The sequence below is a fragment of the Anas acuta genome, chromosome 4 (genome assembly GCF_963932015.1).
Source record: "Anas acuta chromosome 4, bAnaAcu1.1, whole genome shotgun sequence".
Taxonomy (NCBI): domain Eukaryota; kingdom Metazoa; phylum Chordata; class Aves; order Anseriformes; family Anatidae; genus Anas; species Anas acuta.
In genome coordinates, this window is record NC_088982.1 from 76,250,462 (window position 1) to 76,269,452 (window position 18,991).

At 41.1% G+C, this 18,991-nt stretch overlaps 1 protein-coding gene across 7 annotated transcripts in view; it reads left to right on the plus strand.

Annotated features, from left to right (window-relative positions):
* The window catches only part of WDFY3 (WD repeat and FYVE domain containing 3), a 181,372-nt gene that overhangs the window by 45,890 nt on the left and 116,491 nt on the right, over positions 1 to 18,991 (plus strand). For all 7 annotated transcript variants that reach the window (XM_068682165.1, XM_068682166.1, XM_068682162.1 and 4 more), the window contains 2 exons: positions 6,141 to 6,351; positions 12,090 to 12,213. In XM_068682165.1, coding sequence (XP_068538266.1) covers positions 6,172 to 6,351; positions 12,090 to 12,213 — 304 coding nt within the window. In that variant the 5' untranslated portion in view covers positions 6,141 to 6,171. Of the gene's footprint in view, positions 1 to 6,140; positions 6,352 to 12,089; positions 12,214 to 18,991 lie in introns of those variants that run through there.

Below are 18,991 nucleotides of genomic sequence, written 5' to 3' on the forward strand. Positions count from 1 at the left end.
ACTACTTAGATGCTTCACTCTGAAATTTGCAAATGAAGCTGTGTAGGACCTGGCAGTTACATGAGGATTTCAGGTAGTCTTTAGAGCTCAGCTGTATTTTTTGGTCTTGGTTTGTGAAGAGGTGAGGGACTGTGTGTGTCAAAAATGCCTTAAAAATGAGATTTTTCTGTGCCTCTTTTTGCTTGTTGATGTACTATTTATTATGTGCCATTTGGCATCAGAAATGTGACAATTACTTGTGCTATGTTCCTGACCTTTTTCAAAAGCCAATTTTAAACCAATGTTAGTTGTACCCATTCAAGTGTTCCCTATAGCTGATTAAGTTCTGTTTCTCTTGGAGTCAGTTGTTGTAGTTCAGGAGGAAGTGAAAAATGGTATTTCATTTGATGAAAAGGATGTAGAGTAAACAGTGCAAAGGAAGACATGCTAAGTGATGTGTTGTTAGTCTAAATAGCCTGTGTATGAACTTAGCAGCATTTTTTTCAGTGGGCTTTTGCAATCCTTCAGCCTGATTATTAATTCATTACTGAGCAGAAAAACAGGCATCCTAAGTCTTGTTAAAAGCTTGTTGGAGAAGAAGCAGCACTAAGAATTGTGCCTATGCTGGTTACAGATCCAAGAGTAGGAAGTCAGCTGTAAGCGTATCAGCATCCAGCCCAAGCCAGGTTCCTTTTTTTAGGCTCACGTTACAGTTGTGCTCCTGTTAGGGAAGGAAAGCACACATGCTTATTTGCTCGTGCATGCTCTCTTCTTGCTCTGTGTAGGATGGCCTTGCATGCCCTTCCTCTTTTATAAGCCAAAAGTCATCCCCAGATGTCCATCAACATCCCATGTTTTCATTACATCCCTTGCCTCTGCATGTGCTTCACTCATCTCTCAGGTTAGGTAATGCTGGTCCAGCCCTCTTGCAATTCAAACCAAGTTGAAGAAGTTTCTGAAGTCACAGTGTTGAAATGGGTAGTGGGTCTGCACTTCAGATCCTGATGTTTGTGTGCAGAAATAGCAGCAAAGACAACTGAGGCAATCAGAGCTGTGGTGTGGAGTCAGAACCATAGTGTTTTCAGCTGCGGTAGCATTTAATACTTTGCTTAATGAGGATTTATGTTTTGGGGCGGTGAACAAAAGGTTTGTAGCTTGGAAATAGTTTATTAAATTTCTGGAATTCATTTGGTGTTTGTATTTATTTATTGAGAACAAGAATACACAGTGATAATGCAGTCTTCCTGGGCATAAGCTTACACTTGTGTCTCATGGAAGAGGAGGAAAAAAATACGCTTTTTTTCTTCTGCTCTACGCAGGAAAAAAAAAAAAAAAAAGAAAAAAGGAAAAAAAAGAGTACTTGACTTTCTTATTAGAACAAAATGAGGTATAAAAACACAGCTAAATTTAATTTTCATTTAAAATAATGCTAGAACAAACAAGAAAGCAAAAAACATCGGACTAAAAACCATGCATTTTTATTCTTAGTGAGACAGCTTTCCCCCATCCCTGCAGGGTAGGACAGAGGCATCACTGTTATTTAATTGTTGCCCTTCTCTTTCAGTGAACATAAAACATTAACCTTCAAGAGGGTACAAACCACAGGAAATACATTCTCTCAGCATTTGCTATTATGTATCATTATCATTAATAATTTGTGGGAAATGGACCTAGAAAGAGCATTGATAGTCCATGTTTAGTATCTGTCTTTTTTACTGACCAGTTGTATCAAGTTCTACACGGTGTCTGTTGAAGTGCTGAGAATTTTTGTGTTCAGTGATGTCAAGGCATAAAGGCTGGACTGGCTATAAAAATAGTGTTTTTAATGTTGCAAGTAACAAAGGAATTCTATCTTTAAATACTAATCTGAGCTTCCTTCAGGGAAGAGAAAACTGCTTTGAATTCTCTAGTTTGGTCACTACCCATGAACTGAAATGATCTGTTTCACCTGCAGAAAAAGAACAGTGTTTCCTCAGGTTGGACTCAGCACCTAATATGCTTTTTTACATAAATGTCAGCTTTCTCATGATAACATAATGTTGCAGGAGATACGTTTTACAATACTTAGGTACAAAAGGGGAAAAAAAAAAAAAAAAAGAAACAATTCCTGAAATGATAGTGTGTTCTTGCAAATCCTTGCCTGAACAGTTCTTAATAATACTTTACAGTATAAAAAACTGGAGTGGGGTTTGAGGGTGTTTTCCTTTTAGAAGGACTTCTCAATTAAAAAGTTGCTCTTGTAATCACATGACTAGTTGATTAACAAGAGAAGCTTAGTGAAGGAATGAGCATGTTTATTACTGGGTTGGCATGCTGGCTTTGTGCCAAGTCCTGTTCAGCAGGCATCAGGCAGTATTCCTCAGATGGATGCATGCCAGTCCAGGCCGCTTGGGGAGAGTTGATGGCCCCCTTATCAGCAACACAGTTTTCTTGTGCATCATTTTCCTTGTGGTGTCCTAACTTGGTTTGGGGGGGGGAGGAGGGGGGGAGGTAGAGAAGGGGGAAGTAGTTCTGTTTCTCATTTCCCCTCTTGCTAATGCTTTTTTTTTTTTGTGCAAAGAAGATTTATTATTCCAATTCAGTTCCTAGGGAAAGAATGTGTACCCAGCCTATAACACCTCTTCACTGTTTCTTTCAAAGGCCAAAAAAGGTCCTTTTTAATAGTGTATGTAACAGTGTATGTATTCGTCTTCAGAACGTTAATATCGACTGTGCTGGTAGGCAATCTTAAAATGAGGAAAGAAGTAGCAGGTGGAGCGTGGAGGGAAATAATAGGTATGGAGATGACAGATCATAATGGATTTCTGTGATGGTTGGCACCAAGACTTACCTTCAGCTTCTCCTCCTCGAGATAGATTGTGTGAATTTATGCGGGCCTCGCATTATAATCTATAAAGAAATCAGTTGATTTCTGTTATGCTTTCAAGCTACTGATGTAATACCACTATAAAGCTTGGAGAAATGTTTGTGACTGTAATAACAAAGCAGATAATTACCTAGCTGCTTATTTAAATAACACCCTTTTGGAACTAGATGCATAGCTGGGACCTCTAATAACTACTGTGAAAATAAGTCTACATTTCATGCAGCTTCTGTTTGTCTACTTTGTTCCTTCACAAATGTTTTGATAGCTCTAATAGTGGTACCTGTACATTATCATACCCGGGCTCATGTTCATGATCCTGCATGTTTGTGTGTACTGGTTTTCTTACAGTGTCAGTCTTCGTGCTTTGGAAGTTGTTGATGGCTTATGTAGCCTACTATTCAACTGCTTGTCCAACAGTTTCTGCTAACAGTAGTAAACACTGAAAAACTATTTTGAATGGTACAAGGTATCTCTTGTATCTCTTGCATTAACTCGAGTGAAGCTTCTTGAGACCCTCATGAGCTCATCTTGTATGATTCCAATATACATTTACAAAAGAAAAGTGAAGAACATCACGAATGGGCCTACATGAGGGCTTCTCAGATGTGTCAGCCCTGCTTTGCTCGTATGAAAACATGCTGCCATCTCACAGCCAATGGCAGAAATTGGATGGGTTGTTCAGGTATTCTCAGGCTGGGGTGTTACTGCACGCTTGATTTCTCCTCATGGGAGAGTTTCCTCCTAGTATCGTGAGAAAATAGGTGGTTTACAAGAACAGTACTTTTATTGTTGTTTTTTCTGTGCATATTAGAAATCTACTGATCAGGTTTCTTATTTTGGCCCACAGAAAGCATGATGCTATGCACGTGCACTTTTAGCTGGAGTGACAAAAGGTCTGTGTAGTGGGTTGAACTGTTTCAAACCCTCCTGATTAAGCCATCTGCCCATCAATGTGATACTGAGTGATGAAGCCTCTGCTTTTTTGGTTTGCTCTTTCAAAATTAGCTTCAACTTATTACTCATGTTAAGGAAGTCAAAGACTTTGAAAGCCAGACTGTCAAACTCAATGGGTCTTTGCAAGCAGTGCATCTATTCGGGGAACGCGTTGGGGCCGTGTAGTGAAGAGTATGGCTGTACAGCAGCGGGCTTGCTGGAAGATGCCGTCAGGATGGAGAGGGGAGGCTGTAGAGAGCTGCTGTTCCTGAGAACGAAATCCTCTCCTCCTGTTTGTGCCGTTACATCCAGGGTGTTCAGCTTTGGGGACAGAACCTGATGGGGAGAAGGATGTGAGCTGGTCTCTGAGGAACTCAACACAAACACCCTTTCAAACAAAGGGTTCAAACATCACAGGATTAGCCGCTCCCTGAGTTTCCTTTGACTAGGCAGCCTAATGATTAAGGCACCACCAATTTCAGCATAATGTATCCATTGACTGAAGAATTTAGGAAAAGTTTTGGTTTCCTCATTTTTAATTGCATGAGTCTTCCTGACCTGAAGCGTATTACTTGTACTATTTCTTAGGGATAATACAGTACAAGATGACAGCCAGCTCCATCTCATTTCTCTTGAAATGGGAAAAGTCAATGCATATTTCCAGCATGGGCTGTCGGTTGCTGGCTTGAATATTAGAGAAGTTTAACTTCTTTTTTGTGTTTCCTAAGCTGTATTTTGTGTTATGGTAAGATGTTTATCGTCACTCCTTGATTTGTTTATTTTATGTTTTTCCTTTGAGTGAAACGCTGTTTTATGAACACATTGCAGAAGGGTATTTCATCTGGGCTTAAGGAAATAAATCATTTCTTTTTGTTAATACTTCTTATCAGTGATTAATTATCTTGAGTATTAAAAGCACTATCTTTGTTTGTAATTGGTATTTTTTCCTGTTTTTTTTTTTTTCCCAACTGCTGTCTCTTCCTATGACTTGATCTCTGAGTTTAATATTTCTTTAGTAATTGGTCTTTTCCCTCCACTACTCTAATCACAGTACCTCTGCTGTCATCACTTCTCCTTTTCATAATTGACCCTTCAAAGTAAACTCTTTTCAATAATTTCAGTAGATCAAGTTCTTGACATTTCTCACCATACGGCATTTTCTACCCTTGAATAATTTTTATAGCTCTTGCTGACTTTCTTCAGTTTCTGATGGTCTTTAACCATAGAGAGGTGGACATTATAATTCACAAGTGACTGCATCTTTGCTTATGTAAAGCCAGGCCTCCCAGGGCCCCGCGACTCTCTGCGGGTCTTTGGGGATTCTGATCCTGAAGCTCTGTCAACAGGGTTGAGAGGTAAGATTATATGGTTACGTGTGACGATACTAATCCATCTACCTCACCCATGGGGCACATTTGAGATTAAAAGTTCATACAGTACATGCCCTTGCACAGTGATCTCTGGTGCTGTATGTATGATTAATCAAATATGCGAATCCACAGGCATATGGCTGTGGATTGAGCCTTTCATTGTTGGTCTCCCTAATTTAATGTATGGACATGCAGTTTTCTTCCTATTCTCCTTTACTCCTTCCCTTGAATCTAAGTGCAACAATAGGCCCTTTTGCCGCAGTGTGCAGTCCATTTACCTGCTCTGAACCTCTCAATTCTTTTCTGAGTTCCTTGTTTGCAATCTTCAGTCTCACATTCCGAAGACTCAGTCTGTGTTCTTTTGAAGAACGGTACAGGGTTACATACAGATGCTACATTATATCAGTGTGATGTTTCAAAACAAGCTTCTTGTGCTTCAGGAGTGAGAAGACAGGAGCTTTCCTGCAGACCAGATAGCTAAGGTGTGAGATCAATGATAGCTCCATATGACAGCTGTGTCTATTTACTGTGCAGAAGCTAGGGCAAAAAACGAAGCATGTGTTTGTATTGATATGACTGATATCCAAGAGTGTTGGAATGTCTCGTTCTATTACAAGTATAGAAATGAAACTAATTTTAGAGTTATTTTGAGTACTTTGCAATATCCAGATAATGTTTCCATAAATGTTGTGGAATGAGCATCGAAGAATCACAGAAGTGATTCTAATAAACTGTACCAAAGCATTTTGCCATGTTTTAAGAGAAATCAATTGTGCTTTATGCTGAAGAGTCTTGGACGTTTTCCTGCTGGAATTTGTCAGCTTGAAATCTTCCAGGCACACACTAATCAATTTCCTAGCATATAGAATTACCTAATGGTGTTAACTGCAGCATGGTACTTCGTACTGAGGGGATGCTATGTGTTTAAAGGTTTTGATGGAGCTGTGTCTGAATCTGCTGTGCTAAGCGAGTTTGTTTTCATTTCTGAACAGGATACGAGGGACTTTCTGCAAGTCAATCAAAATGAATATGGTGAAGAGGATCATGGGCCGGCCTCGGCAGGAGGAGTGTAGCCCCCAGGATAATGCGCTGGGGTTAATGCATCTGCGCCGCCTCTTCACAGAGCTTTGTCATCCTCCACGGCATATGACCCAGAAAGAACAGGAGGAAAAACTGTACATGATGTTGCCAGTGTTCAACAGGGTAAGCTAGAGAACCTGTGAGAGGTGTTTGCTTTATTGGAAATGACTGCTCTTATTTTGTATTCCCAAGACTGTCAGTTCCAGCATAGTAGAAGTTACATGTACTGTTGGCATCCTGTAACTTGTTTCACTCTTTCTTCATGTAGTGTTGTGCAAGTGGATGAACCCATCTAAGGATATTTCCTTTTATTTTCACTTTTCTGAGATGAAATCCACCGTAGGAAGTGGACTGCCAGAGAGCTTTTCTGCAGAGCTTGCAGTTTTGATGGTCATCTCTTGGCTGTGGAGAACAGAGTACCCCTTGTGACCTTTGTCAGGCTGAAGTTGTCTGCTGCTGCGGTCTTTTCTCCTCTTTTAACTGTGATTTCTACCCTGAAGTTACTTGTAGCAAGTTTATACCCATTTGTTTGTGTGCCAACACTGTCCTTGACTCTAAATAACTCTTGCAAGTCTATGCAAGCTGAACAATTTTTTATCTCCTCTCATGATAAATTCTCTCTTCTGATTGTCCTTGTAGCCTTCCCTACGTGTGGAGTCAGATTTGCTCTACTTGAGCAAGGGCCTTTTTCAGGGGAGAAGTAATAGCTGCATGAACATTGACATTCATTTTTCACTACCCCCTAGTGCTCAGGCACTGAGAACTTGTTTGGAGACAGGGCTGTGGCTGCTGGCATTGGTATTAAGAGGAGCTAAATCCTCTTGACACATATCACTCATTTGTTCTGCCACTTCAGTGAGCATAACAACTTCAGTGGTGGTTTTAGGCTCTTGAAAGAGCAGTAAATGCATGAATGTAGATTTCTTTTTTTTTTTTTCCTGCTGTGACCTGAACGCTTGCTTCTCAAGTTCCTCTTGAATGATGGCATTGTGGTTGTATATGCTACTGTGAAGAACTGGGATCATGGATAAAGGCAAAAACTTGCCTGGGAAGCCATTTCAGCTTTCTTTTCCAAGGTTTATGTTCTGTTGAACGTATGGCTTTTGATGGTGTAGCACATTGAACCACTTTCATGTTGTGTAGAAAAAGCAGTTCTAGTTAAGGCATAGTACTAATAGGATTTTCAGACTACTAGGCAGTGAATAAATCCCCTAAATGTCATTCTGTTGCCCTAAGTCAGGGAGAAAGAAGTAAGCTCGCTTCCTTTTTTTTAGCACGGTGGAGTTCTCTTGGCTTGAGAACATGAATGCTACTTGGATGCTGTTATACTGGGAATTCTCCATCTGGTGGTTACAGGTGGTTGATAATTCTGAAAAGGAGCATACCCACTGTATGCGCTGCAGTGCTCTGTGGTAATCTGCAGGTGGTGTTCTTTCCTTGCCCCAGTAGTAATTAGTTGCATTTTCTGTAGTGCTTTAGTTGTGGAAATCACAATGTGTGATAGAGCTGGGTTTGTGGGAAACTAGTGCAGCAAGCCAGCACAAATAGTGCAGAGCAATCTTTCTCTAGACATTGATTAGACTTGAGACGAAAAACGGGTTTAGCTTTTAATTTGTTCTGTATTACTACACTTTTTTTCTACCCTTAATACCTGTTTCTGGGTTTGTTGAAATTCTTTGTCCCTCTTCTTGACCCTGTTGAATCTTAATTACAGTTGTCTTATGTCTTTGTACCGTTTGTTCTTGCTCACTGTTGGTCATTCAGCTTTGTTATCAAACATTTTGGAGAAAAAAGAAATCATTATCTGCAAGTCTCATTTCTACTCAAAATCAGCTCTTGCCTAACTAGTTTCGGATGCCATTTAGACTTCTTTGATGGCTTCTGCTGTTCTGATCTGTAGGAGGACATTTCGGCTAATCCGCAGGTCCCATTTTACACCTGTTTTTTCATACTTTTTCCCTCCCCAAATTACCTGTGCCTGTCCTCCACTGCCTACATCACCAAATTTTGTTGATGGGCTCTTAGTTCTCTAAATCCTTAACAGCCTGTTGTTCCCTTCTTGCCTCAGGCGAACTTCATGCTGAAGATGTGTTCCTCTGTAGGAATATGTTGCTTTTGGATCCTAGCTGTGGTTGTCTCTCTTCTTCTTCCTTCTTGTTTTCTCGTTTGGCTTCAGCCTTTAACTTGGCTTTAACTTAAACACCATCCTCAAACTCTATTTTTAATCTCTGATCTTCTAGGAGCTGTCCTTCTTGGCACAAATATAAGCTCATCAGACATTGTCACTTCATTTTCCAACTAATGTAAATTCTGAATCCTAGTTTGGCATGATGATGGAAGCTCGTATATTTGTGCTCAATCACTCCCTTACTCTATAGTCACTGATAACCGTTACCAGTTGTGAACAGTTAGTGTAGCACAAACAAAAATTATTTCTCTTTGTCAGCCAAATTTCATCTGTCCCTATTATTTGGGTGTTTTTTCCTTGACTTTTGTACAAATGCTTAGTTGTCGTCTTGTGTTCAAGAGGCTGAGGAATTGCAATGTCATTGTGTATTTTGACTTCAACAGAGTCCAGGTTTCCTGTTTAGGTTCCTGGTTAATGCTACTTTCTTCTTTTGAGACTTACACACCAGATCTGTGGTGGCTTTCTTGGCTTATAGCCTCATGTTTTCTGGAGTGTCAGCTGTCTGTGGTATGAATTGTGTTGGAATTATCATGCTAGTCTAGCTACTCACAAGACACAGTAAGGCAAGCTCTGAAGTGGATTGGGAAAAAGAAGCAGAAGGGGAGAAATATTTCTTTCTCTCACAAGTCTTAGATAATAACATGTTTAGTGGAAAAGCTGATAAGTATTGATTCACACTAAATTCTGAGATTTAAATTCCTGTGAGACCCACTTGTGTTGAAAGGAAATGGTAAAATGTTGCCAGACGTTGCTTTCATAAAACATTCTTGTTTTTCAAAGATATTGCTTAGCTGCAAACGTTTAAAGTTAACAGTTAATAAGTTGATTTGAATTCAGAGTTTGAATCCCTCAGTTACTTTGCGTAGTAGTGATGATTGCGTAGTAGATGATTTCTTCTAATAGGTTTAAGTGAGATGGAGTACTTCGTGTGTTACTACCTTAAGCCAAGTCTACAATGCTGATTTTTACTGAATGTAGTAGAGTGTTAGGGTGACCAAAATCCATGTGCTTCCCACAGGCATCCAAATGGCCAGCAGCAGGCAGCTAATTAAATATACATATTGTCCTGGAGTTTTCAATGCTTTTTTTGCTTCCTATCTAAGCTTGCTCTGTCTGTCTGTGTATCTATCTACTTATTTATTTGGCAGAGAAGGCTGAAGGTTTGTGTAGAATACAGTTCTCTCTGATTATTTTGAGGATTATTAATCAGTAAATCCAGAGGAGCTTGATCACTCTTCTGTTTGTAGATACAGCATGTCTCAGACATGCTTGCTAGTTCTGTTTATGAATGGGTACATAGAGGGTTTGTTTCCTCATTGTTCAGGAAGGCTTGTGAGATGTTGAATCACCAAACAATGAAAAACTAAATGAATACATAATTCAGAAAATACTTGTCCTCTGTTGTCCTCTATTTGAGTATTCAGAAGACTCCTTTTGGAGGTCTGCACGCACGCGAACAATGTTCTTAGAAGCAGCTTGCGGTGTCATGCATTGCGGTGCCAGTGTCTTACTAAAGCTTTTGCAATATATGAAAAAAGTGAACAGAAGAATGGAGAGGCTATGTATTCTAATGTAGAATAAGTGGCCTATGAATAAGGTAAGCTGTTTAGTTTTTCTTGGAAGAACCATGCTTTTGGTGGTTAAAAAGATAACTCAATGGTAAAACGTTTCATATCCTATTCTGTGTTTTTACTGCCTTTAATCGAAGACTATACCAATGCACAATGCAGATGCTTCAGTGCAACTGTGAGCTCCGTGCGTTTCCTGTTAACTGTTGACTACCTTGTGAAGCTTAGGGCAGGTTGTGGGCCTATAACCACCTGTTTCTGTGGTCTGAGTATGAGAGCTTGGAAGATAAACTAATAGCGGCCAACGTGTGCTCCAGTCTGGCTAGTCTTGGCTAGGTTATAGAGGTGAACAGGCATGCCTTGGAGCCTCTGCACTTCTCATAGCTTATACAAACAAGTCTTGTGAAAGGTACAGGAGCTCTGTGGATTGCCTCCATGGGGAACGTTGCTTCCTCTTTAATTGCAGTGAGCAGTAGGTTTCTTGGCCTGAAGCAGCCACCCACCTCTAGCCTCTGGGCTCCCATTGGCCTTTTTCATTGATAATGCCAATTGCATTTTCCTATGTGAAAACACTTTGGTTTCTGGTGAAAACTATTTTAACAGTAAGGAAAGCGACTGTTTATTTTTGTGTTTCTGGCTCTGTTTCAATATGGCTTTGAAATGCAAGTAGGCAGGAAAAATATTTTTGTCTGCTTGATAATGTGCCAGAGCAACTGACACTAAGGAAGAGAGTAAGAAGTAAAACTTAGACAAAGGTCATTCTATCTTCTAGCTTCTTACAATTTTTATTTTTTTCAGTGATTTGGTGGTTCCAAAGTAATTCAGTGATGCAATTACCTTGCATCCCTGTAGGCTCTAATGTTGTGTATGTTCCTGGAGTTCTTTAGACTAAGTGACCTCTGTCAAGTGTGTCAGCAGCACAACTGCAAAAGTAGCACTGGGTGGTTCAGAGTAAGAGGAGAGGGTGAAGCAGTTTGAGTCCTAATCTACTGTTGTAGATTGCATTCCCTTTCTGAGAGGTATGAATAACGTATTAATAAAAAAGTTTATTTTTAAACAATTGTTATCCAGTACACATCCTGGCTTATCAGTGACCCTCTTGCAGGATATGCAATTAGCCACAACGGGGAAAAAAAGCTAGCAGACAGAGAAGTACTAAGATTATTCAGGTGCTCATTCTTCTTTTTCAGCAATGATACAAGTGTTGATAACTGAATTTGCATTTCATGTTTCTTTAAATAATTAATGTCTAACATCATGCTAATGTCTAACATTTACTGAGACCGTTTTAGTGAAAGGACTACCTTAGGTGAGCAGAAACTTCTTTTTGTGTGCTGTCTTGCATGAGAAGTGAATTACCTCAACAACTATACAATTCCTTTCAAGATCACATCACATTCTATAACTTAGCACAATACCGTAGAGGTAACTAATTTCTCTCTGTTAAATGTGATTCAGTAAATGATTAAGTCATCAAATCAATACTTAATGATAAAGAGTAAGTTAGTAGAATTGAGTGACAAACAAAAAAAAGAAAAAATGAAGTAATTAACTTCTGCTGTTATGTTAAAGGAGAATCTCAAGAAAGGAGAACAGGGTCATGTGAAGGCTCTGACCTCTGAGGCTTCCTGGTATAGTCCATTTATCAAGGAAAACTTAACAGAGAAGTTCTGCTGCCTAGTTCCCTCTGGAATGTTTCATGCTCTGTACTTGGAGTTTACCCCATAGGATGTTTTGGTCCAGCAGATAGTAAAACATTTGCTTTTAAAAACAGAAGTCATGTGGGAGCATTTACCGTGCAATCTAGTCCTTAGTCCATTATGTGCAATCTCATTCTTTCCAACGCTTGAGGTTTTTTGTCATGCAAGAAAATTCATGGCTCTCTTCCTCCTTCATTCATGTAAGTTGACATGATTTCCATTATAAATACATTTTTACAACATGCACTGTGGGAAGCAGTACATGGATGAATAATGCAGCAGGAAAACAAGAATGTGATCTCAGTAGTGATTATCTGCAGGGGAGTGAGGTGGTGGTAGTAGCTTATATTGAACCACTTAAGTGGGACAAATTTTTTTAATTGATCTATTTTCCTCTTGTTTTAGGTGTTTGGAAATGCTCCTCCAAGTACAATGACAGAAAAATTTTCTGATCTCCTGCAGTTTACTACTCAAGTGTCACGACTGATGGTGACTGAGATTCGACGGAGAGCATCAAATAAATCCACAGGTATTGCATGGGACACAAGTTTGATGTTTGTGTAATGTCCACTGTGAATTGCACATTGGTCAGAATATGACAGAATTACTAGGTTGGAAGAGACCTCAAGATCGAGTCCAACCTCTGACCTAACACTAACAGTCCCCACTAAACCATATCCCTAAGTTCTACATCTAAACGTCTTTTAAAGACTTCCAGGGATGGTGACTCCACCACTTCCCTGGGCAGCCTGTTCCAATGCCTAACAACCCTTTCGGTAAAGAAGTTCTTCCTAAGATCCAACCTAAAACTCCCCTGGTGCAACTTAAGCCCATTCCCCCTCATCCTGTCACCAGGCACGTGGGAGAACAGGCCAACCCCCACCTCGCTATAGCCTCCTTTGAGGTACCTGTAGAGAGCGATAAGGTCACCCCTGAGCCTCCTCTTCTCCAGGCTGAACAAGCCCAGCTCCTTCAGCTGCTCCTCGTAGGACTTGTTCTCCAGGCCCCTCACCAGCTTCGTCACCCTTCTCTGGACCCGCTCAAGCACCTCGATGTCCTTCTTGTAGCGAGGGGCCCAAAACTGAACACAGTACTCGAGGTGCGGCCTCACCAGAGCCGAATACAGGCGGACGATCACTTCCCTAGCCCTGCTGGCCGCACTGCTTCTGATACAAGCCAGGATGCTGCTGGCTTTCTTGGCCACCTGAGCACACTGCTGGCTCATATTCAGCCAACTATCAACCATCACTCCCAGGTCCTTCTCTGCCTGGCAGCTCTCCAACCATTCATCTCCCAGCCTGTAGCTCTGCTTGGGGTTATTGCACCCCAGGTGCAGGACCCGGCACTTGGCCTTGTTGAACTTCATGCAGTTGACCTCAGCCCATGGGTGCAGCCTATCCAGATCCTCCTGCAGAGCCTTCCTACCCTCGAGCAGATTGACACACGCACCTAACTTGGTGTCATCTGCAAACTTACTGAGGGTGCACTCAATGCCCTCATCCAGATCATTGATGAAGATATTAAAGAGGACCGGCCCCAGCACCGAGCCCTGGGGAACGCCACTAGTGACTGGCCTCCAACTGGACTTGACTCCATTCACCACGACTCTTTGGGCCCGGCTATCCAGCCAGTTTCTAACCCAATGAAGCGTGCGCCAGTCCAAGCCAAGAGCAGCCAGTTTCTTGAGGAGAATGCTGTGGGAGACGGTGTCAAAAGCCTTGCTGAAATCAAGGTAGACCACATCCACAGCCTTTCCCTCATCCACCCAGCGCGTCACTTTGTCATAAAAGGAGATCAGGTTCGTCAAGCAGGACCTGCCTTTCATAAACCCATGCTGACTGGGCCTGATCGCCTGCTGGCCCTGCAAGTGCTGCGTGATGACACTCAAGAGGATCTGCTCCATGAGCTTCCCTGGCACTGAGGTCAAACTGACAGGCCTGTAGTTTCCCAGGCCTACCCTCTGGCCCTTCTTGTAGATGGGCATCTCATTTGCTAGCCGTCAGTCAACTGGGACCTCCCCCGATAGCCAGGACTGCTGATAAATGATGGATAGGGGCTTGGCCAGCTCCTCTGCCAGTTCTCTCAGTATCCTCAGGTGGATCCCACCTGGCCCCATCGACTTGCACACATCCAAGTGCCGTAGTAGGTTGCCAACCAATTCTTCATGGATAGTGAGGGCCACATCCTGCTCCCCATCCCCTTCCACCAGCTCAGGGTACTGGGTATCCAGAGAACAACCGGTATTGCCGCTAAAGACTGAGGCGAAGAAGGCATTAAGCACCTCTGCCTTTTCCTCATCTCTTGTAACTAAGTTTCCCCCCGCATCCAGTAAAGGATGGAGATTCTCCCTAGTCCTCCTTTTTGTGTTGATGTATTTATAAAAACATTTTTTGTTATCTTTAACGGCAGTAGCCAGATTGAGCTCCAGATGAGCTTTGGCCTTTCTAATTTTGTCCCTGCACAGCCTCGCAACATCCTTATAGTCCTTCCTAGTGGCCTGCCCACTTTTCCAAAGATCATAAACCCTCTTTTTTCTCCTAAGCTCAAGCCACAATTCTCTGTTGAGCCAGGCTGGTCTTCTTCCCCGCTGGCTCATCTTCGGGCACATGGGGACAGACCGTTCCTGCGCCATTAAGATTTCCCTCTTGAAGACTGCCCAGCCTTCCTGGACCCCTCTGCCCTTCAGAACCGCCTCCCAAGCGACTGTACCAACCAGTGTCCTGAGCAGCTCAAAGTCAGCCCTCCGAAAGTCCAATACAGCGGTTTTACTGGTCCCCTTCCTGGCCTCGCCAAGAATAGTGAACTCCACCATTTCATGGTCACTCTGCCCAAGACAGCTCCCGACAATCACATCCTCCACCAGCCCTTCTCTGTTTGTGAAGAGAAGGTCTAGCGGGGCACCACCTTTGGTAGGTTCACTAACCAGCTGCGTCAGGAAGCTATCTTCCACGCTCTCCAGAAACCTCCTAGACTGCTTTCTCTGGGAAACATGATGTGCTGCTATCCACAAAAACTGTGCATACACTGAAATAGAGTTCTTCACAGGGACCATTCATTCTTTTGCTTTGGGATGAGAGAGAGAAGTAGACAGCTAGAGTTTTCCTGCCCAGAGTTTGGAACATGAAGTTCCACAATAGGACAACACGCCAGAAACAAAGAGGAGTGAGCAAGGTTGAATCCTGTAATAGTAGGAAACAGAAGAGCATGTGGACAGCTGCTGTATTTTGCATGAGGTGTCTCTTGATGCTGTGTTTCAGATATGTTAAGGTTCCAAAACTGTACATTTAACTGATCTGTAGGCCTAGAAGAGAATAAAAAAATGTGGAAGTACGGTGAGCCACACATGAGCACCATCACCCCCAATACTAGGAAAATGTTTCTAAGCCTCTCTTTCACTCAGTTTATTAAAAGGCAGGGGTGGATTTGGTTCTGTGTTGAACCCTGTCCACTTGCTGGGAGCTGTGTGAAAGAGGGTAATGAGGCGAGGAGGCATGTTGCCTTAGGCTTTCCTCTTTGTCTCTCTTTTTTTGAGCATTATTATTACGTGGAAAGAGGAGAGGTCTTTGGAGCAGTATAAAGTTTTTGCCTGCTAGGTGATTTTAAATTCTCTACTGGCTTCACAGTGTGGATTTAGATAAGGAAATAGTGAGCTAGAAAAGGCTGTGCTAACTATTATGCTTGCAGTCACGAGTCACAAATGGTTTTATTTCTATTTTTTTCCATTTTAAGTGGAGAGACTAACAGGGAAACATTCCAGATGGCTAACAGATTAAAGTAGACGAAACCTGTGCTTTATGGGGGAACAAGAGCACACAGTTTTGGGGTATTTAGGGGAAATTAATGTCCAGCAGGCAGAATGGTGGTGTTGGTTTGAACTTCTTTTTTTCCTGGGGAACATCTGTTCTGCCTGCCAGTTGCATTCTGTTAAGAATGACCATTTTTGGATAGTACTTAAATCATATCTCTACCTAGTTTCTCCAAGGTAGCCCAATTTTAATCCTTGCAGTCTCAGATGTTGGAGGTAAATTTTCTTGTTGTTGTGTTTGAGGATATTTTTTTCTTTTTTTAATTTTTCTTTTTTTACTTCCCCCACAAGGAAACTTAGCCGCAGTGACTTAAAAAGATAGTTTGATACTTCTATAAGATTTCATACAATGAGTACCAATGGCTTTATTAGAAGGAAAGCAGTAATTTTTCTTAGGTTATCAGGATTGCTATTACTTCAGTCAATAAAACTATTTTAGCTTTAGTGTTGCTCCATGTACTGAAGTTGTGCTGTGATTCTTAACCAGACCAGGGAGTTGCATTTTGCTCTCTGTAAACATCGAGTTAACAGGCTGTTAACATTCATTGTTGGTGCACTTCCATGATAAACTGTTCGGAGCTAGACAAATGTTCCCTACAGTATTCAAAAGCAGAAAACTTAGGGGTTTTAGAGTACTTTTTACGGTAGAGATGAAATAATTGTGCTTACCTATTGAGAATGCCCTTTTCCTACCAAACAAAATGATAGTGTATCTCAATAGCTAGGGTAGGTAATTATATCTCCTAGAAAGTTTTCATAAGTGAAAATATTCACTAACAGCTCTATGCAGGAAATGTCTCTGGTATCCAAGTGTAAATTCCTGATGGTGTCAAGTGCTGCGTTTTAAGTAAATGAAATTACCAAACCTGTTTTCAAGAGACAAGATTTCCCTGCAATCATTATTAAAAGTGACCTTCCCTTTTAGATAACAAAAGACAAGAAATTTAAATGAGTTTGCTTTTTATCTCTGAAGAGGTAAATGCTATTGTCAGCACTTTATGGAGGGGAATGTGATATTATATATGTTACCTGTTTTTTTCTGACTGTTTGATAATAGTGCACAGCACAACTTTTTATCGGGACTTTTAGTATTTATGCTAGCAGCTATGTGAATGCCTGCCATCGTGGACATGTCTTAGTTGTTCCTGACAAACTGTAGTGGTTTTCTTAGAACAGCATGAGATGATCCATTAGAAACTGTACCAGCACCCTATCTTAAACAGTCTCTTAATATTGCCATTGTAGTGTTCAACTACAGTTTCAACTGTACTGTTTCTCTAGTGCAAATGTAACCTTGCAGTAAGAAAAATGAAGAAATTAAAATTGATAGAGTATCTTCCACATTGAGGTGTTTGCTGTACAACAGTGATGGCTTGCAGGTGACTTGAGTAGTGTCCACGTGAGGATACATGGATGGTTTCCTTTGCCTTATCATACCGAGCCTGTTTTGTAAGATGGTAAGGTTATAATTAAGATAGTTGTCTCTATTTTGTTGAGGGTTTTAGCTGCCAGATTTTCAACAAGTACATGCTATTTCATGTTTAAATTAATCAAAAGATCATGATGGCACTGTGCTAGAATGGACAGTCAAACTCATCTGTTTCTAATTCAGTCTCTTCTGCAGTAAGCTTTAGTTTTGGGATTGAGTACATCTGGCTCTCAGCTGAAAAAGAGGGAGTGCTTAAACAAGGTGCAGAGACTGTTGCAATCTTGGTAGAATAAATGTGTCTGCTAATGGCAACTTTGGCTACTGATGCTGGCAAGGAAGCAACACTTTATTTTTCTTTTCATATTTTACAAAACACATACCTTGGATGGAAGTGGTTCCTCTTCGCCCCTACTGCAAGTTAAAATAAGTACAGAACTTGTGTATTGCATGTATTTCAGCTGTGTGCCCTAGTGTATTTGACCTATCATAATTTATGACCAGGGCAAAAATGAGCATATGGCAATGCAAATCGGCTGGGCCATCTCTCTGTTAGAGATGTCAGGACTTGGTACGAGCTGGAGGTGTGCAGCAGCATTGGTGCTGGGTTCCCTCCATCCCCTGCGTGGAGGTGGCTGTGCATGGGCTGGGCAGAGCTGCTCCCTGCAGCATGGGCACTTCTCGGGTTCTCGTCTCAGTGGATGCCTGAACCTGCTACCCGAGAGATTTTAGATACTGACGCGTTTATCATGGCATAGAGCTGTCATCCCCAGCTCAAACTGTGAATCTGAAAAACATGGTGTGGTGTTCCTGACTGCTATCAGTTGTGGATGCTCAGACACACAGCAGGAAATGGGGCAAGTATAAGAGTGCACCATACTCTTTGACTCATAACAGCTGCTCATGTTTCAGCACTGGAAGGTGTGCAGACATGGGATTTGGTACCTTGGAATGTTTTTTGCATGTTTTCTAAAACTGGTTTCTGAGTCAGTCCTACGTTGTCTGCATCTGAAATACACCAAAATACATACTGAGAACTCCTGTTATTTAACGTGTTCAGGGAATATAAATGGTTGGTTGTCGCAGGATGGTTCCTGGACTGAAGAGAAATCTGGAGTCTGAGAAGTGCTTCCCCTGTCAGAATGTAAGTGGTTGTGGGGAAAACCTGTGAAACGTGCACAGAAGGGTCTAAAATAGAAGAATGAGAAAAGGGTTCATCGTAGGGCTGGAACACTTCAACCCTCTGTTAAGGACAATTTCAAAAGTTGTTTTTTTTTTAATGATTCGATATGCATGCTGCTCTGTGTACAACACTGTTTTAGGCAGCTTTTAAATTCAATTTTGTTTTGTCTTACTTTCTTCATATTAGTCAAGTTTCATTCTATATTTGGAACGCTCTATGTGAATCTGCCATGATATTTACTATGTCACGCTAAATCTGCTTATTTCACCATGCCTCTAGACTGTTCAAATAATCATCCTTCCCTTCAGAAGTAACTTTTTCATGTATTATTTATACTGTGTGATTGTTATTCTCCGCCCCCCCGCCATTTTAATTACACTGTGTAGCCAGTGAAAAATATTTTAACCTCTTTAGCCATTTCTCTAACAAATATGCTTAAAGACTACCATTATCTCAGTTAAAAAAAACACATTGGGATACCAATCTGATAATATTCATCATAATATTTAACCATTGCAGAAAAACACGTCAGTGGTTTATATTCAGCCTCTGACAATATCTGCCTTTATTTTTCATTTTTAAATTCCATTAATTTATAAACTATGCCTTTATTTTGTATTTTTATTGCAGATAACCTCTATTCCTATCAGCAGAACTATTTTCATATTTATTTTAATTTGGCAAACATTAGATTTATTTCTTTTTGTGTTGTGTCATTCGAGTGCATCTTGCATTTGGTAGAAGATAAACGTGGTAGTTTAAGAAAGCTCATCTTATACCAGTGACCTTTCATGTTCCTCCCATATGGGAGTCTGAAGTTTTGTTGATAGCATTATTTGCAGTGTTTGCCTCTCTTTGAAGAGTTGGGGATGTTTATCACTGAAGAACAGTGG